General features: G+C 39.7%; 1 protein-coding gene across 2 annotated transcripts in view; it reads right to left on the minus strand.

Moving 5' to 3' along the window:
• Nucleotides 1-23,894, minus strand: part of CMC1 (C-X9-C motif containing 1) — a 99,224-nt gene that overhangs the window by 60,432 nt on the left and 14,898 nt on the right. The window contains exons 2-3 of one of the 2 annotated variants that reach the window (XM_072651128.1): nt 17,686-17,921; nt 14,894-14,986 (exon numbers count right to left, since the gene is read on the minus strand). In XM_072651128.1, coding sequence (XP_072507229.1) covers nt 14,894-14,936 — 43 coding nt within the window. In that variant the 5' untranslated portion in view covers nt 14,937-14,986; nt 17,686-17,921. The remainder of the gene's footprint in view (nt 1-14,893; nt 14,987-17,685; nt 17,922-23,894) is intronic. The other variant, XM_072651129.1, reaches the window with a different exon arrangement.

The raw sequence follows: 23,894 nt of genomic DNA on the forward strand, positions 1-23,894 counted from the left end.
AAGTAAAACTGAGATTCCCCAGGTTCTCTAAAGTTTGCAACATGTTGACTGAACCTGAGGACCCTAAAAGATACAAGGGTGATAGGAAAGTGCCAAATCTTAAGAGCACATCAGAACCAAACAAAGCCCCAACAACACAAGCAAAAGTGCAAGAGAGGATAGAGCTTCACTGAAACAAAGTCTCAATTCAACAGAAGTTGAAACATGTATCTATTTACATTTTTTTTTAAAGCACTAGAATAATACAGTAAACAGAATATCTAAAACCAAGAGCAAATATGTGTAATTGAGAAACACTAAAAGCCTTTCTTCATAAGATCAGGGGGTAAAGTAAAAGTGTCTATTATCACTGCTATTATTTGACCCAGTATAAGAAATGCAAGCTCTATCAATGAGACAAGAGAAATGGCGAGAAATGGCAATAAAGAGGAGACAAAGTTTTTTAGAGATGATATGTTATATTTAGAGAACCCTAAAAATTCAATTAAGGATTAACTGAAATAATAAATTCAATGAAACAGTATGATATAAAATAAATTCACAGAAACTATCAGCTTTTCTTGATATTACCAACAAAAGCATCCAGCAGGAAGAGATAAAAAGAAAAGTTCCATTCAAAATAATTCCAGGGAGACCCTCAACTGAGAGACACACAGCTACACTGTGAATACAACCATCAAATGCTCTTTACAGAAACACAGAACTAAAATACATTCATTGCTCATGGCTGCGCCGTGCCAAAATAATAAAAATGGTAATTCTACATAAACTTATTTACTTATTCAGTAGTATACCAAATGACTTGGGAAAGGAATTGTGATGTATACAAACCCAAGATTATCCATTAAGCCACAGAGCCGGATGTTGGCACCTTTTACAGCAGTAACAGAGGAGGAATGACTTGATTACTGCTTCCAGAACAAGCGGCAAATGCCACCTTCTACAGGAAGACTTTCTGGTGCTGCCTTCTCTCCTTTGGATGAAAGCTTTTCTTCTAATCTGCATCTTTCATGTACCATGTATTTGTTGTCACATACCATTTTCAGCCCTGTTCAACTCTGAGAGCCCATTTGGGGCTTTCTTGGTAAAGATACTGGGGAGGTTCACCATTTTCTTTTTTTCTTTTTTTTTTTTTTTACTTAACTGATTTGTTTCCAGTTTTCATCACTTCCATAAGTTTTAAATTTTCTCCCCCTCCCTCCCTGAGCATGCAATCTTATATGGGTTCTACACACACCTTCTTATTAAACATATTTTCACATTAGTCAGGTTGCACAGAAGAATTAAAAAATAGGAGAAATCATGAGAAAAACTAAACCAAAACATAACACAAGAGAAAATAGTCTGCTTCATTCTGCATTCTAATTCCATAGTTCTTTCTCTGGATGTGGATGGCATTTTGAATCAAAAGTCTTTTGGGAATGTTTTAGGCTCCTGCATTACTGTGAAGGGCTAAATCTATCAGAAACAGTCCTCAGACCCTGTGGCTGTTATTGTGTATAATGTTCTCTTGGTTCTGCTCATTTTACTCAGCATCAAGTTATACAATATAAGTCTTTCCAGGTTTTTCTGAAGTCTACCTGTTCATCATTTCCTATAGCATAATAGTATTCCATTACATTCATATACCACAACTTGTTCAGCCATCCCCCAATTGATGGGCATTTCCTCAATTTCCAATTCTTGGCCACCACAAAAAGAGTTTCTATAAATATTTTTGTACATGTGGGTCCTTTTCCCATTTTTATGATCTCTTGAGACACAATCCTAGAAGCATTGTGTGTGTTCATCCTTCGCTGTCGAAGAAGACCATGCCATCAGAGAAATGATGACATGACTTGCACTTGACTTTGTTTTGAGTGAGGGAGGGCTGTGTAGGTCACCAGACTCACTTCTCCTCCACAGCCATCTGAATCCAGTGACCAGATATTCATCAGGATGACTAAAAATGACTCAGGTTGAGGCAACTGAGGTTAAGTGACTTGCCCAAGGTCACACAGCTAGTGAGTGTCAAGTGTCTGAAGTGAGATTTGAACTCAGGTCCTCCTGACTCCTGCATTGGTGCTCTATCCACTGCACCACCCAGCTGCCCCTCCTAGAAGCAGTACTGCTGAGTCAAAGGGTATGCACATTTTTATAATTCCAGATTGCTCTCCAGAATGGTTGTATCAGCTCACAGCTGTACCAACAGTGAATTAGTGTGCCAACTCTCCCATATCTTCTCCAACATTTATTATCTTCCTGTTTTGTCATGTTAGTCAATCTGATAGGTGTGATATGGTACCTCACAGTTGTTTTGATTTGCATCTCTCGAATCAACAGTGGTTTAAAGCATTTTTTTATATAACCATAGATATTTTTAATGTCTTCCTCTGAAAACTGATTGTTCATATCCTTTGACCATTTATCAATTGAAGAATGACTTGTTTGCTTGTAAATTTGACTCAGTTCTCTATATATTTTAGAAATGAGGCCTTTATCACAGACACTAGTTGTAAAAATTCTTTCTCAGGGGGGTGGAGCCAAGATGGGGGAGTAGAAAGATGCATATACGCTGGTGCTTCCCCCACAGCCCACGAAATACCTGTAAAAAAATGACAACAAATTCTAGAGCAGCAGAAGCCATAGAACAATGGAGTGAAAGAGGTTTTCAGCCAAAGGTAATCTGCAAGGCGGACAGGAAAGGTATATCTCAAGGGACACCGAGCAGAGCAGAGCCCAGCCCTGGCTGCGAGGCACTAGAAGGAACAGGACCTGAACAGACCTCCAGGGCAGAATTCCCAGCAGGGAGGGTCCCAGATCCCTCAACCCACGAGAGACAAAGAAAGCTCCAAAGGTCAGTGTGGGAGGGCTTTCCCAGCTGAGAGAGAGAGGGGAACGGGGTTCCCCCAGTACTGATCCCAGGTGGCGGCAGCAGCAGGCGACAGGCAGCTACCCGGAAGCAGCCTGGGTCCATTGGCCAGGCAGCTCAGCTTAAAGCCTCTGGGGGAATTGAGCAGCTGATCTGAACCTTTGCCCTCAGAGAAGGCCCCAGCCCCACCCAAAGACCCTGGGGGAGGTGAGCAGCTGATCTGAATCTCAGCCTTGAGCATGGTACTGGGGAGAGGAGGAGTCCTAGGACCCTCCTCTTGAAAAAGGATTCAGAAGTCAAGTAACTGGCTGGGAAAATGCCCAAAAAAGGGGAAAAAAAATAAGACCATAGAAGGTTACCTTCTTGATGAACATGTATCTCCTTCCATCCTTTCAGATGAGGAAGAACAAGGCATACTGTCAGAGGAAGTCAAGGCCTCTGCATCCATTACCTCCAAAATGAAGATGAAATGGGCTCAGGCCATAGAAGAGCTTGAAAAATGTGTCAGTAGCCTGCTAAAGGAGAACCAAAAAAATGCTGAGGAAAACAGCACCTTTAAAAAGAGGCTAACTGAATTGGAAAAAGAGGTCCAAAAAGCCAATGAGAAGGAGGTTTTAAAAAGCAGAATTAGCCAAATGGAAAAGAAGGTTCAAAAGCTGACTGAACAAAATAGTTCTTTAAAAGAGAAAATTGAGTTCAGAGAAGCTAATGACTATGAAATAAACCAAGAAGTTATAAAACAAAACCAAAGGTTTGAAAAAATAGAAGATAATGTGAAACATCTCATTGGAAAAACAACTTACCTGGAAAACAGATCCAGGAGAGACAATTTAAAAATTATGGAACTGCCTGAAAGTCATGATCAAAAAAAGAGCCTAGACATTATCTTCCATGAAATTATCAAGAAAAACTGCCCTGACATCCTAGAACCAGAGGGCAAAATAAATATTGAAAGAATCTACTGATCACCTCCCGAAAGAGACCAAAAAGAGAAACTCCTAGGAATATTGTGGCCAAATTTCAGAGTTCCTACGTCAAGGAGAAAATATTGCAAGCAGCTAGAAAGAAACAATTTGAGTACTGTGGAAATACAATCAGGATAACACAGGATCTGGCAGCTTCTACATTAAGGGATTGAAGGGCTTGGAGTAGGATATTCCAGAAGTCAAAGGAACTGGGATTAAAACCAAGAATCACCTACCCAGAAAAATTGAGGGAATATATGGTCATTCAATGATATAGAGGACTTTCAAGCATTCATGATGAAAAGACCAGAACTGTATAGAAAATTTGACTTTCAAACACAAGAATCAAGAGAAGCATAAAAAGGTAAACAGGAAAGAGAAATCATAAAAGACTTTCTAAAGCTAAACTGTTTACCATCCTACATGGAAAGATAATATTTGTAACTCTTGAGACTTTTCTCAGTATTTGGGTAGGTGGAGGTACACACACATACACATACACACACACACAAACACACACACACACACACATAGACAGATAGTACAGGTTGAGTTGAATCAGAAGAGATGATATCCATAAAAAAGAAAAAGAAAAATTAAGGGGTGAGGGAAGAAAATACTGGGAGGTGAAAGGGAGAAATGGAATGGGGCAGGCTATAACTCATAAAAGAGATAAGAAAAATCTTGTTCAATGGAGGAGAAAAGGGAGAAGGTGAGAGTGGAAAAGTGAAGCTTACACTCTTCACATATGGCTTAAGGAGAGAATAACATGCTCACTAAATTTGGTATGAAAATCTATCTTACACTACAGGAAGTAGGGGAGGAGGGGATAAGTAGGGTCAGGGGGATGACAGAAGGGAGGGCAAATGGACAGAAGGGAGTAACTAGAAATAAATACTTTTGGGAAGGGACAGGTCAAATGAGAGAATTAAAAAAGGAGGGAGACAGGGTAGGATAGAGGGCAATATAGTTCGTATTACACAACATGATTATTATGGAAATCTTTTGCAAAGCTACACATATATAGCCTGTATTGAATTGCTTGCGCTTTCAGTGGGGATAGGGAGGGAGGAAGGGAGGGAGAGAAGTTGGAATTCAAAGTATTAGAAACAAAGGTGAGAATTATTATTGCATATAACTAGGAAATAAGAAACACAGGTAATGGGGTATAGAAATTTATCCTGCCCTACAAGAAATGAGAGAAGGTGGGGATAAGGGAAGGTAGGGTGTGATAGAAGGGAGGGCACATTGAGAGAAGGGTCATCAGAATGCAAAGTGTTATGGGGTGGAAGGAGGAGAGATACAGGGAGAAAAATTGGAACTCAAAATTTTGTGGAAATGAATGTCGAAATCTAAATTTAAATAAATAAATACAAAAAATAAAAAAATAAAGATTCTTTCTCAGTTTCCTGCTTCACTCCTAATCTCAGCTGCATTGGGTTTGTGATTTTCTTCTCCAGGTCATTTTACGGATGGGGAAACTGAGGCAAACAGGCTTAACAGACCTGTACAAGGTCACAGTGCCATTTTAACTCAGGAAGGTAAGTCTTTCTGACTCATGGCTGGGCACTCTATCCACGACACCACCTAGCTGGCCAAAAGTACTGTTGTTGTTCAGTTGTTTTTCAGTCAAGTCCAACTCTTTGTGACCTTTTTAAGGTTCTCTTGGCAAAGATACTGGAGTGGTTTGCCATTTCCTTCTTCAGCTCAATATATTCACAAACTGTCTTTCTCATCATTCTGTAAACTCCCTGAAGTCATAAACTGTTTTTCTGTCTTGGGCCTTCATTGTATCCTTAGCAATTAGCACAGTGCCTAGCCAATAGTAAGAGATTAATAAATTTTGCCTGCTGATTGAACAATTTACTGAACAGCAGATCTGGAGATCAAGGACCTAGGTTCATAACCAGCCTCTGATATTTATTATGCAGTTCTTTGGAAAAATCACTTAACATCTCTGAGCCTCCATTTCTTCATCTTTAAAATGACAGGAATTGATTAAATGATCTCTAAAGACCTTTCTAATCCTAAACCTATGATTCTGTGATCTTTATTCCCTTAACAACTTACTAGTCTGTACAGACAGCTGATTCAAGAATGCCTCCCATATAAAAAATAAATTATCTTCTGTTAAAATACATTTTTGAGCACATGTACCCACATGTATGTGGTGTGGGTGGGGGGGTATTACTGGGTGCTAACCATACCCAACGCCTACTCATAAAAAGTATTCACGATACAGTTACAAAGTTTCTCTGTAGTCTACAAATATTCAGTATCTCTTGTTCCTAATACATAACTCATATTTTCCAACATTTTATACAAATCTTTGCACTCACACGAACAAGTATCAGTGTCTATGTTGACTTAATTTAGAGGATCTTACCAAGTTCTTTGTAACATGATGGTATATAAGCTGTAATTATTTCATGGTGATTTTTGTAAATACACATTATGGGCACTACTCTACGAAAAGACCAAAATGTCCTGTGAAATAATGATTATTTACTTTCTTTGGAATATGATACAACTAACTTTTACCAACCCTTTTATTTATTTCTCCAAAAAGAACATGTAAGCCATCTATCTAGCTGTAACTTCTTTTTGTCTTCCGGTTTCAATTATAATAAGAAAGCCAAGACTTGATGTGATTAAATTACTCACTGTTCACTGGGTAAAAATTTCCTATTTAGAATACCAATAGTAAAGTTAAGGTTTCTAGACCATCCAAACCTTGTGATTCTTAACATCCTCTGACCCCTTTTATATCTCTGCTACTATCACTGTAGAGGCAGAAGAGGCCACACAAGATCGAGAGTCATTCTGCATGTCTCTATTTCATGGGTTGCCAAGGCCAAAAGTTTCATCACCAGGTGGCCATGTTACTGGTGATGAGGCTCTGAGCCGAAGTCCACCAGCTCCTTTCCAGCATGCTATCATTTGCCAGTGACTGCATCCTCCCAACATATCCTTCCAGGACTCAGAGTCACCTCCACAACATGGACACATCAGACATCAGAGGTTGACTTTGTTCAATTAAAAAAGAAACTATGACAGCAAGCGCAAATTTCTAATGCAATTTCTACAGTTTTTAACTTTCACCCTTTCAACTACTATTTTATTGGGGGGGAAAGCAGGCTGAAGATGTGCTCAAGGCTAAATGACAAGTAAATAGGACCAGGATTCTTGATGACGTTCCTAATTTGGTACTTGACCTTCTTGGCTCATAAATTCAGTAATGAAACCAAAACTAAGTTTCTAAAAGAAAATATAAAAAGAAAACACTGTTAACTTTCTCTAAACAGAAAAAAAAATTTTGATCATTGCCCAAAATAGTTCACCTCTTAGTGATATTATAACATACTATTTTCAAAACATCAAAAGGCCAAAATGATTTACTTATCACCAGTTTATTTCTCTCTATAGTATTAAGATGGCAAAAATCCTTTCTTTCACATTAATGTAAAACACATTTATGCTAAGCAAACTTTCCTGTGATGCTAGCTGTATGACACTGAAAAGTAGTTCCAATACAGATTTTAGCCATGCACATAAAAGAGTGACTCAAGTAATGCTTCATGAAAAGGGTCAAAGTGGTTATTTACCTATGGATAAAGACTACTTTAATTCATTAAAATACGATAGCTGATGTGTACAACTCAAACCAAATCTGTCACCTATGGGTATTAAAAATCAATAGGGTATAGATAATTAAAATATGATAGAAGACAGTAAAAAAATTACAAGGAAAATCACTGCTACTAGGAATATGGCAACCTGGCTGAAATTGATATTCATTAGGGTACTTTTCACTGAATAGAGAGCATTTGGACTCTGTGGTCTTTATCAGAGTCCCAGCTGGTAATGGTTGAAGGTTAATGCCTTACCCCATTCTGTTCAATTTTCTATCCTAATTAGCCCTCCAAATCTATAGCTGTGAGCACCAAGTGTCTGTGCTCAAAAGAAACTAATTAATGCTAGCAAATTAGATCAAGTCCAAAGATCCAACAGCCAAACTCTTAGTTAAATGCTCCTTGTTAATAGGAAGTGTAGCTGTCAATAACTGCTGTTGGTGACTATAATGAGGCGTCTTTCTTTCATTGAAAGTGATTTCATTTCTCTTTGTCCCTGTAAAAGCTGTTCCATTCCCTTCAAAAACCCAAGTTGCAGTGGTAGAGATCATGGTCTGACCCAGTTCTTGTGATCAGCTTGGCTGAAATAAGAAAAATCAACCAGAAAAGCTTTCTGTGTAAACCACGTCTTAAGTGTTAGGCAGGCAAGCAGATACTTATTAAAATTCCTATGTCTTTATTTAGGAACAATACAATTAGCAAGCTTGCTGTCTTTATATAAGGCCCCATCATTATTTCACGGAATAGGAGCTAAAGATTCAAGAAAGAAACAACAATGAAGAAAACCATCTTGATTCCATGTTGCATCTTCTAATGCAAAGTTATGGATCTCTGTCCTTTCTGCACAGTTGGAGCAATGGCCACGGAAGTTAATTCTTAACCCACAAGTTGGGAAAAAAAAGTTAAGCCTTTTTATTAATACATAGACCCAAATCATCCAATCTTACATAAAATATGTATTTCATGCTAGTGGCCTGGAAAATCAGTGATCTGTTGCCAACAAAAATTTAGAAGACAAAAAACTCTGTTTAGTTATAACATCTCTACAACAACAAATGCACAGAAATAGTCCTCAAAAGTACCCATTCTTTAAAGAATTTCCTAGTCATCAACAGCTAACAAATGTACAATAAAACATGTTAAGGATGAATGATTTATCATTGGAGGCCATTTTCCTTTGATTATGACAATGGAAGATAAAGATTTTTCCTTCCTCTTTGTCCTTATTCAACTACAGTTTTATAGTTGAATTATAAAAGGCAAAGGCAATATAAAATTATATGCTTTTTTTTAAACCAGAAAAAAATCCATTAAACTTCCACCTTCCTTTAGAAAGCATCAACAATTTTTATATTCATATTTCTTTGGAATCACAAACCATTGCAAGGTTTTCCAACATAATATATAATTTTTAAAAAGTTCAACTTTAAGCTAATATTGCTTTCTCCTTTGGGGGTAGTACATGATATTTCTCTAAAGTTAATGTAAATATAATGTAAACCATACATTACTCAAGTGAGTCCTACTGCTAAGATTCTGTAAATTACAAACCTAAATTGAAGTGAGGAGTTTTGATTGGGTCCTAAGAGTAAGGCCAACTCTACAAGCAACAGGAAGCTGATTCTATAACTTAATCTTTGCCTCAGCTCACCTGAAACCTCCTCTGAAGCTTTCTAGCAAGAAGCAGGTGGAGGATACCCTCTTGAGACTACCAGCATGGCACCTGTCAGTGCCAGCTGGGCTTTGGAAGACTTGTCTGCAGGGGCCAAGGGGTTAATCTTTCCCAACACCTGGAGGGTGTTTGCTCTGATTAACAGAGCTTGGCCATTTTTGTTACTGGGAGAAAAAGAGTCACACCAAAGCATATGCATCAGCTTGAATTACTCAGTACGTCTCCCTTACTCTTATCCATTTTTCTGTTAAGAAGAGGTCATAATAACTCAATTTGCCATAAAGCAGTGTTGCTTTGAAATGTCCACACACATTTAAACAACCAACCACAAGTCCAAGGTATGGTGCTACTCTCCCTTCCCAGGGCCTGGTCTGTCAGGTACAAAGGTCATTCTCAAAAGCAGGCAGCTCCGGGGAACAGAAATGACAGTGACAGAGCCTTGGGGCGCAAATACCCTGTCCTGAAGTACCCGGCTGACAGCAGCCAGGCTCCACCAGACAGAAGCCCATCCTCTTCACTAACGATCACAGGAATCTGAAGGAGAAGATGGGAGGGAAGAGGCAGGAGAGGGGGAGCCAAAGAATTTCTGTCAGATAACTCTTATGTTTTTGGTTCATTCTTAAAGAAATTCTTCAGCTGCAGCAGCAAATGGCAGTTCTAACTGCCCACTCACCATTTTATGGCTGAAAACAGAAAGGATTCTTGTTTTATAGTTTTCACTCAAGTGCACAGTTTATATTCTTCACTGAAATTATAAACCAGGATTGGACAGCGAAAAGAAGTTCATGTCAGAAAAATCTGCCTAGAAAAATATTAAACTATAATCTCCCTGCTCCAATTAATCCTCCACTTAGCAATCAAACTGATGTTCCTAAAGCATGGGGTATGTCCATGTCACTTAACCCTCCAGGATCAGAAAGAAAATCCTTTGACTGGCTTTCAAAGCCTTTCATCCCCTGATACTTCCCTCCTTTTCCAGTCTTCTTCCACCTCACTCCCCTCCTCCACAAGATCATCCAGAGATGGTGGCCTCCTGGCTATTCTTTGAACAAGACTCTCTTATCTCCCACTTCCAAACATTTCCCCTACCTATGACACACATGTCTGGAATTCAATCCCTCCTTGTTTCTGCCTCCTGACTTCCCTGGGTCCCTCTGAATCTTGGCTAAAGTTGGGATTCTAGCTGTTCTGAGGTGAGCAGTTTAAGGATTTCCAACATGGCATCCTGGTGGCCACTAAAGATGTTTATGTTTATTCAGGGCATGTTGAACAAGTAAACAGTGCCTTCGGCTACAATACCCAATTTACACAGAGTGGTAGTGGTCATGGTGACACCAAACCCCTCAAGGACATCCAGGACCACTTCAAGGTCAACATCAGTGAACTACCTGATGAGATAATCATTTCTTCTTACATTAAGCAGTCTCAGTAGAGACCTTGGTATGCTAGTTGAATGATCTTGGTCAAGTAATCTTTCTATGGATGTGTTTCTTCATTTATCAAGGGAAGGAGATGGAAGATTATGACATTTTAGGCTCCCTCTAGACCTAAATAGATGATTCTAAAATCTTATTTTTCATAAAATTGAACTAGTCAACATTTTCCAAGGAAAATGTATTTTTCTTTTTAGAAATGGTTTCTTGTAGAGTGGTATAGTATTGGGTTTAGACACCTGGCTTCATATGTGTCATGTGGTACCTATGTGACCTTGGGCAAACTAGTCCACCTTGAAGGGCTACAGTTTACTTCTATATAAAATAAAAGGGTTGGATCAGAGAATTTCTAGTCTCCTGCCTCTCCCAGGTCTAAATCCATCTATCTTATATAAATTACAACATAACCAGATTTTTAAAAAAATTCTTAAAAAAAACCTTTGAAGAAACTCTAGATACTCCCATACAGCTAATAAAGGTATGATTAAAGTGCATTTTTTAGAAGTGCGCTAAGGCATTAGAGGAAGTAGCACAGTACAATTTCAAAATGCTGGCTTTAAAAAACACTGAAGATTCCAAAAAGAAATTGGAAGTACTATCCTTACCAGAAAGCTGAACTCACAACCACTATGTTCTTACAAGAAATGTTTTTAAATCTTTACTCTCAGATAAAATGACGTTTGCCCACGTTACAGACGATATCCTGAAGAGTCACAAAATCCGACAGCTGGAACGGACTCAACAGCCATGCAGTCAACCCATAAACCAATACTCACTAGAACACATTGGGTGGGCAGCTCTTCAGGCTCTGTTAGACGCCTCTCAGGGAAGAGCCTGATACCGGTCATAACCACTTTGGGCATTTGTGCAGACACTCAAAGTCATGAATTTTACAACTGACTCTTTTCTTAGGTTTTCTCATCTGGGAATCTGTGTCTCATCCGCTGCTCCTCTTCCTTTTTTGAGCTCATACTTCACAGCATCTAACTTTGGGGATGTGTGGGATGGTCACTCACAGGCAGTGCTCTCTCCACCACCCCTTTTGCTTTAAAGCCCTTCTGATGAGTCTCACAAGCCTTTGTTAGAGATGTTTCATCTTAGATGCAGATTCTAGTGCAGAAATCCCGACCAGATTCTCAGACACAGCCTTCTTGGCCACCCGTTCAGATCCCAAATCAATTTTTTTCTTCTGCTTTCCTCACCTTCAGTGAGCAAACATGAGGAAAACACAATTACGCTTTTGGTCTCTACTTCCTAGCCCAAAACGTCCTAATTTCTGGCAATCTATCACGAATCACAGAAAATGTTGTCTATTTTTACAAATCTTGAAGTTTTCCTGGTATGTCCCCAATCTTTCAGCCTCCCGGAATATGGAATTGTGCTCTACAGCTCTTCTTCTCTTCCTCTGACCATTACTGGATGATTGACCTTTGACCTGAGAGCTCCAAGGACTAGACTCCATCACTCTTGGGAGAACAAGGGCTCACTGAGAAGGGCACAGAGTATTGAGAAGGGCACAGAGTATTCTGGGGCTTCATACACTCAGCATGATGTTATCCTCAAATAGAAATATCAACTTAAACTCCTTTTCCCGAAGTGAATAATGTTCTCTTAATTGCCAGATTTCATGGTATTTGCCTTCATTCTACTTGACCTCTGTGCAGTCTCTGACCCTGATGATAACCCTCTTTCTCCACTACTCTCTCTTCTCTCAGGAACTAATGATTAGGAACTAGTGATTCTAGGGGACTAATGATGAAACATGCTGCTTATCTCCTGATATGGAGGTGAAGAGCAGAGAGGAGAGGAGAAGGGAGAGGGGAGAGAGGGAAGAGAGGAGAAGGGGGAGAGGAGAGGAGAGGGGAGAGAGGAGGGGAAGACAAGAAAGCATGCTAACCTGTGGTTGGCTCTAAGTAAAGGATACAAGAAGGGCAGGGAAAAGAGGCAACTGCATGAAGATAGAGCAATGGAGCTAAGCCTCTCCTTTGCAAACAGGTGCAAGAAGCAAAGAGAAGAAAAAGTAAAATCAAACACAAAGGAGGGAAATACAAAATTAACTCATAACTGTGCAAATCAATGAGATGAGAAATGACCCATGTGACTGAAGAGGACAGCAGAATGGATCAGAGAGCAGAAGACAACAATACGTTGTTTACAAGAAATACATTCAAACATAAAGATTCATATAATTCAAGCCCACAGGCATTTGTGAAGTGCTTTCTATCAATCAGGCAAAACTGATCACAGTCCAGTTGAAATTCAAAAATGCAGAAGCAGCAATCATGGTCTTCAGCAGAAGATGGCAGGACCTTGCGAAACGCCCAATCAGGACATCCCACCTGGATTAAGATTCACTTGATCATCACCCCAATTCTGCCACACATAGACTGACAATAGCATTTTCACAGAACACTTTGGGATGCGGAAGCAAAAGTCACACAGCTATGCAATCCTGACAGTGAGCATCTGAAGAACCCGAACAAGAAAAACGAATAGCTTGTTCCAGACAATTAACAGAGCTTTGGAATTGGAAGAGGAGTCAAGAGAGACTCTGACCTTGATGCAAGCACCCCACTACAACAAGGTTCTGCACATGGACAGACTTCTTTAAGGAGCTAATGGTTCATGTCTGGTGTTGACCTGCACAAACATCAGGGAGGCAATCCCTCCTGCTAAGCCTGCTGGGTCATGGCATGAGCTAAAAGGAACCTAAGAAGTAAACAAGTCCAGCCTTCCCGTTTTAGGTCCAGGTAAGGAAAGTTAGCCAAGGTCACCCAGCTACTAAGTAGAAGAGCCAGACTTTGAAATAAGGTGCTTTGACTCCAAATCCAGTGCCCTTTCCACTACATCTTTAGAATCAAAACTTTAAAAATTCATTAGACTGAGAATTCACCCTATTATAGATTTGACAGAGCATCCCTGCTCTGTACTACCATCTTATTCAGCTGCTCCAACTTGCTGGGACACCTAACTCTCTCCGTCACATACGTGCATATTTTACAAATGTGACTATGGGAAAAAGAATCTAAAAAACCAGCAAAAGCTTTAACAATTGCTACTTGTATCCTCATCTTTAGCAACAGCACCAGAAGCAGGAATCCAGGAGGGGAGATCAAAATCCTGTGGCAACAGGAAGAGGGACAAGAACAAAGGAATGATGATGACCAACACTTGCATGACTCTGCCCTCAAGTCTTTAATAGATGGTTATCATCTGACTTTGGGCAAATCACTTAAACTCTATTTGTAAAAATGTTGAATTAGACAATCTCTAAGATCTACCACTCCACCTCTATAAAATCCTGTGCCTAAACAGTAACTGGGGATAAAGCTCGAATGGAAGTAGGTCTATACTAAGTTCAGCTTTTTCTGTAAGACTCCAAGTAAGGAAACTGCCTGTGGGCAAGGAAGTGGAAAATAAGGCCAGCTGTGGAATCCAGGCTGGCACTAACTTCTTAGGGCCTCAGAATCGTGGGCTCTGAAATGACAGGATTGCACCAGGTAACTCCACAGGTTAATTTCAGGTTTAAATCCACAGTCCTCTGTACTTACTTTGACATTTAACTTGCCCTTAATTTGCCCTCATTGGGGACAACCAAACATTTAATCAAATTCTCCTTAAAATAATCATCCTTACAGAAAAGTTAAACTACTCAGCCTCTCCTCTTCAGATAAAATCTCAAGAGCATCCTTTACAGTTCCACTTTTTTAATATTACTGCCTGATGAACTTTCCCTTGCCCAGACCTCCAATAAAGGAGCCCTGGAACTTTCCCTGCCCCAGGGTAAGGCTTTGGTTTTAATGCTGGAACTCTTTGCACTGGTTTAGGTTCACGTGCAGGATTATTTCCCTGGTCATAAACCTAGTTTTCCTTGTAAGCTGCATGAACTTGTGATTACCTGTTGACAACCTCCACCCAAAACAGAGCATTCCATTGTGAGACTCAAATCTGCCACTGTGGCCACAGTTTCCTTATACATGTCTACACACACACACACACACGCACACTTGATAAAAGTGGATTTTAAAAAAAAGCTATAATAAGCTTTGGTATTGCTTTCTCCCCCCTATCACAAATAATCACTGGAAGAAGGGGTTTTTAAGATTTTTCGCCATCCCTAGGACTGTATTTCTGAAGAACTATTTTTACTACATGGCTTTAGAGAATATTGTAAATTGTATATAAATTGAAACCTTCCTGGAATCTCATAGCCAGAAGAGGAGTGAGAAGGAAATCATGCATATTAATTTACTGACTACTTTCTTCTGAGGCTAAGAATTAAATTCAGTTTTCATTATCAAAGAATGCACTTGATCTTTAGACGAATATTCAAATCTTACCTTGCACTTGATCAGAACACCTCTCTCTGGCCTTCTCTCTCATAATCTTGGGAATCAAAACATCTTTTTCTACATGTCTGAGATGAAGGTCTTCTGCAAGAAAAGGATGATGTTAGTAAAACACTATTTCATTTTTTCTAAAATAACACAATCTACAAAGGTCTATATCTCAAACAAATCACTATGCTAAAGAATTTCAGTTCCCCACCCACCCCAAAATCCTGTTATATTATGTTATACATGCTAGGTAACTACAGTGCAAGTCCTAGAGTCAGTGAGACCTGAGTGCACATCTGGCTTTAGACACTAGTAGCTGTGTGACCCGAGCAAGTTACTAAACTTCTGTTTGCCTTAGTTTCCTCATCTGTAAAATGGGCATAAGAATCCTGTCAATAGGCAATCACAACGTCATGAGACTTGTGTGAAAACAAGGTTTATTATAAGAGAAATGAACATGCATATGTAACCCAAAGAGTTCACTGTCCTTACAGAAGCTTGCATATTTAAGACAGTCCAACAAAAGGAGGGGGAGAGAACAGGAAAAGGAGTGGCATGGGTGGGGAAAGGTACAATAACCCCTCCCAAAGAGTAGGAGCAAGGTAATAACAAAAGCCACATTCTTTTCCCTTGGGAACCACTAGACCATGAAGCTAGGAGAATCTGATTATCTGCAAAGGACCTCTGATGCACAAGCATTTTCCCAGTCTGGCACAGACTGGTTGGCACCTGTCTTGTCTCCCAAGGACACACAGGGAATCCAGTTTGGGATTCAAACAACAGACAATGTCAGCTGGCAGGGTGGGGGGCTTCATCCTTGACACATATGCATGGCCTTCTGCATGTTCCAGTTTCTCTGGAAAATATGGCAACTCAAAAACACAAGTTCAGGGGGCCCCTTAATACTATCTCCCAGGGCTGTTTTGAGGATCAAATGAGATAATGCTTGTAAAGTGCAGTTCCTGGCAAACAGTAAATACTATAGGAATGTTGACTATTACCGTTATAATTAATATTTTAGTAATAAGTACAAATATATAACAACATTTGGTTATATCATAGCAAATCTTATGAGCACAAATTTTTAAAAATCATTGGAGTGTCACCGAAAAAATAATATTATCCAACTGAAACTGCCTCTGAACAACTTCCTGAAGGCAAACATTCTACCATAGAGTTGCTTTTGGTTTGTTTGTTTTCTTAACTGGTTCCTTACTAATATAGGTCCTCTCTGGGATTTTTCTTATTGATTTCCAAGTAATGCTTTTTTTACAAAGACCAATGAGGAATGTAATCCCGTTTCTTGGAAGAAGCCATATGAGGTCAAGTGCAGCACATAAGAGAAGTCTATCTAAACTGTCAAAGGATGTGAGACACAGCCACCGGAATGCACTGGATGAGAATGTAAGAACCACGTGGGGAATGAGGAAAGTCTATTTCACCTCAACAGGCTCTTCCACAGATCCTGAGAGATGGATTGTGTGGGGGTGATCTGTCTCTAGGAATGGAGACTCCATAAACGTAAAGGCACACCAAACCCAGGGAGCAACAAAATTTCCTAGGCCAAGATGAGAGACCCCAAATATGACACAGTGAGGGATTCATACTCATTCTGTCCTGTGGACCCCTGTGTTACACTGCAAATGATTTTGAGGAGACCACAAACCACTTCATTGTCTCATTGGCTGCTGCTCAGTTGTTTCAGCTGTATCTGACTCTTTGTGACCCCATTTGGGGTTTTCTTGGCAAAGATACTGGAGTGGTTTGCCATTTACTTCCCCAGCTCATTTTACAGAGGAGGAAACTGAGGCAAAGAGGGTCCAGGGTCACACAGCTAGTAAGTATCTGAGGCCAGATTTGAACTCAGAAAGAGGAGTCTTCCTGACTCCAAGCCTCCTCCCACCCCCCCATCCCATGCTCTACGCACTATGGTGCCACCTAGCTGCCCATTCTCTTGTTAATTAGAATAAATTAAGCCAAGTCATCAAGTATTAATTATGCCAGGCAGTGCCAGGCACTGTGCTAAGCTCTTTAACAACAAAAATAACAACAGCAAACGTTTCTGTAGTTCTTACTATGTACCAGGTGCTGTGCTAAGCATTTTACAATTACTATCTCATTTGACCCTCACAACAATCCTATGAGGTAGGTGCTATTATCCCCATTTTTTAGATGAGGAAACTGAGGCAGACAGAGGTTAAGGGACTCACCCAGCCTCACACAACTAGTGAATTCCTGAGGCTTAATTTGAACCCAGGGCTTTCTGATTTCAGGTCTAGCATTCTGTGCACGGGGGTGCCACCTAGATGCCAAGTTAAGTGCTAAGGATACAAAAAGAAAAGGCAAAAAATAGTCCCTGCTCTCAAGGATCTTACAATCTAATGGGAGAGATAACATAGACAGGAGAAAGTGGAGATAATCGCAGAGGGAAGGCACTAAAATTAAGAAGGAGCCAGGAGAAACCAAAACCACCAGTGCCCTTCCTGTGGTCACATTCTTGGAGGAGAACAGGAGGAGCTCTGGGAGAGGCACCACCAGCAGGGGGCACAGTGGGGTCCTGGCACAAAGCTCCAATACTCTATCTCCTCCCTTTCACTCACCTCCAGTACAACGATCAATCATCTGCCAAACAGCACTGTCTGACATCCCCAATGCAGGCCCTCATCACCGTACCTTTAAGGTAACGTCCTCCAATCGGGAGAACCAAGAAAGAAGGTATTGAAGGCATCTAGGTGTTTAACACATCAAAGCCACACTCACACTCTGAAGACACTTGAAAGAATTTCTCAAAGTACCTTCCAATGGGTTTCATTGTTGTGTTGAGGGTGAATGCAAGTGACTTTCCATTTTAATCAGTGATGAAACTATCTGGAGCACCTCAGGCCATCCTGTTGTCTTTCATTTAGTGAGATGACCAGAGTTGGGTTTTCAGTTTTTGAAAATCACCAAGCAAAGTAATCAAGATAATGCCACAAACAGAAATCAGGTGAAGGTAACCAAAGATTTCGGTTAAGCTCTACATGTACTCTACCTGCAGAAGAAAAAAAGAGAGGAAACAAGTAGATTATAGCTGATCTCCACAGGAGGTTTGGGGTTCAGGTGCCAGATAGAAGGATCAGGATTTGGGGAAATTGTGGCCCTCAGTAGGGACTAGGGAAGCAAACATCTCCACCCATAACAGGCTAAGTTGCTTCACTCAGAATCACTTCAAGTTGGGAGGCCATAAATAGACTAAAATATGTATCTAACCACATTTCTTAAAGGCTCCAAAAGCGCTTAACCCCAGGACTGTTTGGAATCTGCCCCAAATAGTGAGCCCCACATCTTGCCAAACTTCAAACTAATTAACCCTGTAGATACAGTTTTGCCCTAGAAACAGAGAGAGTCCTTTCTTACCTCTCCATTACAAACCAAACATTTTGTTGAAAGTTACCTTCAATTCTAGGCTAGATTCCTCTTCAAACAAATGGATGAATTACATTTTCTAAAATAGGCAGAATTCAGTTTAAGAAAAAAAAAAAGAACTAAGACTTGTCATAGATTCATCAAAATTTGGTACCACTGATATTTCCCAATACTGGCAGCAGGTTTTTATAATCCTTCATGTTTCATTAAATTTAAGGCAAACTGTAAATTGAAAATCTCCAGAGATGATTCCGGGACCTCCAAAGCTTAGCAAACTGAGGTGCTATAAAGACAGGAAAGGGGGCAGAAGCACAAAACACTTGCTTTTTCCTTCTCTAAGTTCCTAGAACATGAGAAGGTGGGAGAAGGAGGTATTCATACTTTTCAAGGTAGAAAAAAAAATGAAGGGAATGGAAGGGTAACTGTTCCTTAAGAAAAACAGCTTGGAATTCCGAAAAACTAAAGAACAACTTAATTTTCGCTTCCTCTCAACAACTGGGTCCTCTTGATGGAGAAAATGACTATTACAGGGCATGGAGACCATGAAACAGATCTCAAATGTTACTTAGGTACTCTAATTTCAGTTTGTTTTGATGTTTATAAATTATTTTGAAGATCACAGAAAAAATTTTACAATGGTGCTTAGTCAAAAGAAATAAAATTCCAGTCCCACAGGTATCTGAGAGAATTTTCTTGAAATTGGTTCCTCTTAAGCAAATATAAACTAGTTTTTGTCATGCACAACAGTTTGTAAAGGGATGACCTAAGACTGGATTTTACCCCTACCATGAATTCTAAATTGGTTGTGTCCAAATTAAAGAGGTTTCCTTGTCTTCTAGTTGAAGCAATAAAGACAGGCAAAATCTTCAAGCTATTTCAGGCCTTCAAAGTCATAATAACAACAATAGCAGTTACTTCTCTAGCACTTAGCACGTGTGCTAAACACTTTACAAATACTATCTCATTAAATCCTGACAACAAGCCTGGGAAGTAGGTGCTATTTTTCCCATTTTACAGCTGAGGAAACTGAGGCAGAAGTGAAGTGATTTGCCAAGGATCACACACCCAGGAAGTGTCTGAGGCTGGATTTGAACTCAGATCTTTGTAACTTGGGACCAAGAACTCTATCCATAGCACCATGTAGCTAACTCTATACTTAGGTGAAAGAAAGATGCTTTGCAAGTATGCATTATATTTGATTCTAAATTTTTTCACTTAAAATATTCATGCACATCCAAACAGTGTACAGATACATTACAACAATTACTTTTTTTCCTCATTTCTAAACATGGTTCTTAATGAATTTATTCAATAGCCTTTTAAAGATTTACCAGATGCTGGGAGAATTACAAAGACAAGATTTTTATAAACTACATGGAACAGAGTGTACAGAACGCATTAAAATGGCAAAAAAAAAAAATTAAATTTTGACAGATCTGTAAGGAAATTGGTACAGCTCAGTGCAAAGACTCTGGAGGGCAATATTGCAATAAGAGATTTTACTAGGCAGAGCCAAGATGGCAGAGTAAAAGGACAGTCTGTAAAAGCTCTCCCCCATAGCACATAAAATACCTGTAAAAAATGACTCTAAACAAATTCAAGAGCAGCAGAAGCCACAAAATGGCAGAGTGAAAGAAATTTCCAGCCCAAGACAGGAAAGGTCTATTGCACCAGTCTGGAGTGAAGCGCAGCCCCACCCTGGAGGCGGCACAGCAGGGACAGGACTGGTGTAGGCCCTAGGTGGCAGAATCCCCAACAGCAACTGCAGTTCCCAGACTGCTCAACTCACAAATGCTAAAGACAGATTCAAAGGTCAGTGAGAAAGCTCTTTCACTTGGGTGAGAAGGGAACACAGTCTGGACCTGCCTGAAGCAATCACTGCAGCTGCAGTGTCCACTTTTGGAGCCCTCCGCCCAAAGCCCTGGGAGAACCGAGCCCCTGATCTGGATCACAGCCCTGGGTGGCAGCCCTGGGGTGAGGAGGAGCACTGGCTGGCGTGGGGGAATTCTACTGGCAGATCCTGGGCAGAAAAGTTTTTGGTTGCTCCCAGACCAGTGTGTGGCCAGGAGTGGGGTAAACTCCTCTCCCTTGATTGTGCCACCTTGGAGGAACTGAGAAATTACAGGTCCCTTGAGTATACCCTCCTCTTGACAAAGGACTCAAAAGTCAAGTAACTGGCTGGAAAAAAATGGCCTAAAAAGGGAAAAAAATAATACTATAGAAGGTTACTTTCTTGGTGAACAGGTATTTTCTTCCATCCTTTCTAATAAGAAAGAACAATGCATACCATTAGAGGAAGACATAAAAGTCAAGATTTCTGCATCTAAAACCTCCAAAAGAAATATGCAATGGTCTCAGGCCATGGAAGAGCAGAAAAAGGATTTTGAAAATCAAGTAAGAAAGGTGGAGGAAAAACTGGGAAGAGAAATGAGAGAGATGCAAGAAAATCATGAAAAGCGAGTCAATAGCTTGGTAAAGGAGACCCAAAAAAATGCTGAAGAAAATAACACCCTTAAAAATAGACTAACTCAAATGGCAAAAGAGATCCAAAAAGCCAATGAGGAGAAGAATGCTTTAAAAAGAAGAACTTAGCCAAATGGAAAAGGAGGTTCAAAAGCTCACTGTAGACAAAAACTTTTCTTTAAAAACTAGAATGGAGTACATGGAAGCTAATGACTTTATGAGAAATCAAAAAATTACAAAACAAAACCAAAAGAATGAAAAAATAGAAGACAACATGAAATATCTCATTGGAAAAACAACTGACCTAGAAAATAGATCCAGGAGAGACAATTTAAAAATTAAGGGACTACCTGAAAGCCATGATCAAAAAAAGAGCCTAGACATCATCTTTCATGAAATTATCAAGGAAAACTGCCCTGAGATTCTAGAACCAGAGGGCAAAATAAATATTGAAAGAATCCACCAATCACCTCCTGAAAGAGATTCGAAAAGAAAAACTCCTAGAAATATTGTAGTCAAATTCCAGAGTTCTCAGATCAAGGAGAAAATATTGCAAGCAGCTAGAAAAAAAAAACAATTTGAGTATTGTGGAAATACAATCAGGATAACACAAGATCTAGCAGCTTCTACATTAAGGGATCGAAGGGCTTGGAATATGATATTCAAGAAGTCAAAGGAATTAGGATTAAAACCAAGAATCACTTACCCAGCAAAACTGAGTATAATACTTCAGGGGGAAAAATGGTAATTCAATGAAATAGAGGACTTTCAAGCATTCTTGATGAAAAGACCAGAGCTGAATAGAAAATCTGACTTTCAAACACAAGAGTCAAGAGAAGCATGAAAAGGTAAACAGGAAAGAGAAATCCTAAGGGACTTACTAAAGTTGAACTGTTTACATTCCTACTTGGAAGGATCATATTTGTAACTCCTGAGACTTTTCTTAGTATTTGGGTAGTTGGAGGGATTATGCACATATATATATAGACAGAGGGCACAAGGTAAGTTGAATAGGAAGGGATGGTAGCTAAAAAACAAAATTAAGGGGTGAGAGAGGAATATATTGGGGAAGAAAGGGAGAAATGGAATGGGGCAAACTATTTCTCATAAAAGAGGCAAGAAAAAGCTTTTTCAATGGAAGGGAAAAGAGGGGAGGTGAGAGAGAAAAAGTGAAGCTTACTCTCATCACATTTGGCTTAAGGAGGGAATAATATGCATACTCAATTTGGTATGAAAATTTATCTTACACTACAGGAAAGTAGGGAAGAAGGGGATAAGTGGGGTGGGGGGGATAATGAAAGGGAGGGCAAATGGGAGGAGGGAGCAATTAGAAGTAAACACTTTTGGGGAGGGACAAGGTCAAAGAGAGAATAGAATAAATGGAGGGCAGGATAGAATAGAGGGAAATATAGTTAGTCTTTCACAACATGACTATTATGGAAGTCTTTTGCAAAGCTACACATATATAGACTGTACTGATTTGCTTGCCTTCTCAGTGGGGATGAGTGGGGAGGGAGGAAGGGAAAGAAGTTGGAACTCAAAGTTTTAGGAAGGAATGTTGAGAATCGCTTTTGCATGCAAATGGGAAACACGAAATACAGGTAATGGGGTATAGAAATGTATATTGCCCTACAAGAAAAGAGAGAAGATGGGGATAAGGGAAGGGTGGGATGTGATAGAAGGGAGGGCAGATGGGAGGAAGGGGTAATCAGAATGCATGGTATTCTGGGGTGGGGGGAGGGGAAAGATGGGGAGGAAATTTGGAACTCAAAATTTTGTGGAAATGAAGGTTGAAAACTAAAAATAAATAAACATTAAAAAAAGAAAAACTTTTGCAATTTGAAACTTTGCAATTTGAAAAAAATACAAAAAAAGTGTTTACACTTTGTGAGGTCAACTCGTTTATAGGCTGTTTTCTCAAATATCATTAAAAAGGAGGAAAGGAACTACCTATACAAAAAATAATCATCATTCTAGTTTTTACAGCAAAAACAAAATAAGTAAATAAAATGGAGACATCTTATATACCAAACAACCGGAAAATGACTGAACAAATCATATTTTCACATAATGGAATATTAAAACACCTTTGTGCCTGGAAAAGACCTATAAATTTGAAATTGGAGTTCAAATCTGTTTTGTTATTTAGTTCCTGTGTGATTTTGAACAAGTCACTTAATTTCTTGGGAGTCTCAGTTTTTCATTTGTAAAATGAAGGATGTAGACCAGATGACCTCTCAGTTCCATCGTAGCTCTAAATCTATGCCTGTATGATTGTGGTGTTAGCATAAAAAAAAAGGTGACCCACACCAGAAAATACAGAAATGTATGAGGATAGAGAATGAATCGCCATAAGCAGAGCCGTAACAAAGTAACTACAACCAATGTTTGAGGAGGAAAAGAAAGAAGTATGGGCCAAAGGTAGGAGATACAACAAGAGCATTTTAATTGCTTATTCATTATTAATTCCTTTGGTTCTGCACAGTTAAAAGCAGTTAGATGGGTAAAATGTTGTCCTTTGTTTTATATGGTTACTTGTAATTTGCATTTTTGATTATTATTAATTTTATAATTCAATTCAGTTCAACATGTATTATGTCATATACAAGCTGGGCTCTGAGGAATTGAGAGGCAGAGGCATCCTATGGGGTGGGTGGGGTGCTGGGGATGTGGGTAGCGTCTTAGAATACTACACATTCATAGTAAAGCATAGACAAAGAAAACACTGCAAATGTGGGAGAAAGGAGAGTATTGGGAGGGTGGGGGGTAGGGCTCGAGAGAAGACTTTGTGGAAGAAGCAGCAGTTGAGCTGAACCTGGAAGGAGCTGAGGATTCCAGGAGATAGAAGGAAAGGAGAGAGAGGACATGGGGGTGGGGGTGGAGGGGCAGCCAGGCTCAGAGACAGCCAGAATCTCTAGGAGGTAGAGCCACTTACACAGAGAATAGGAAACAAGCTTGCTGGGCTGGAAAATGGAGTGGAATACAGGGGAATGATGTAAAAGAAGTCTGGAAAGGGCAGACAGAGGAGCCTTGTAGGCTGTCCTACAAGCAACTGGAAGTCACTGAAGCTTTTGGATGAGAGGAGGACCTTGGTCAGACTTGGGATTGATCCAGGAATCTCATTTTGCCAGCTGTG

This window comes from Notamacropus eugenii, chromosome 3 (genome assembly GCF_028372415.1).
Source record: "Notamacropus eugenii isolate mMacEug1 chromosome 3, mMacEug1.pri_v2, whole genome shotgun sequence".
NCBI classification, from domain to species: Eukaryota; Metazoa; Chordata; class Mammalia; order Diprotodontia; family Macropodidae; genus Notamacropus; species Notamacropus eugenii.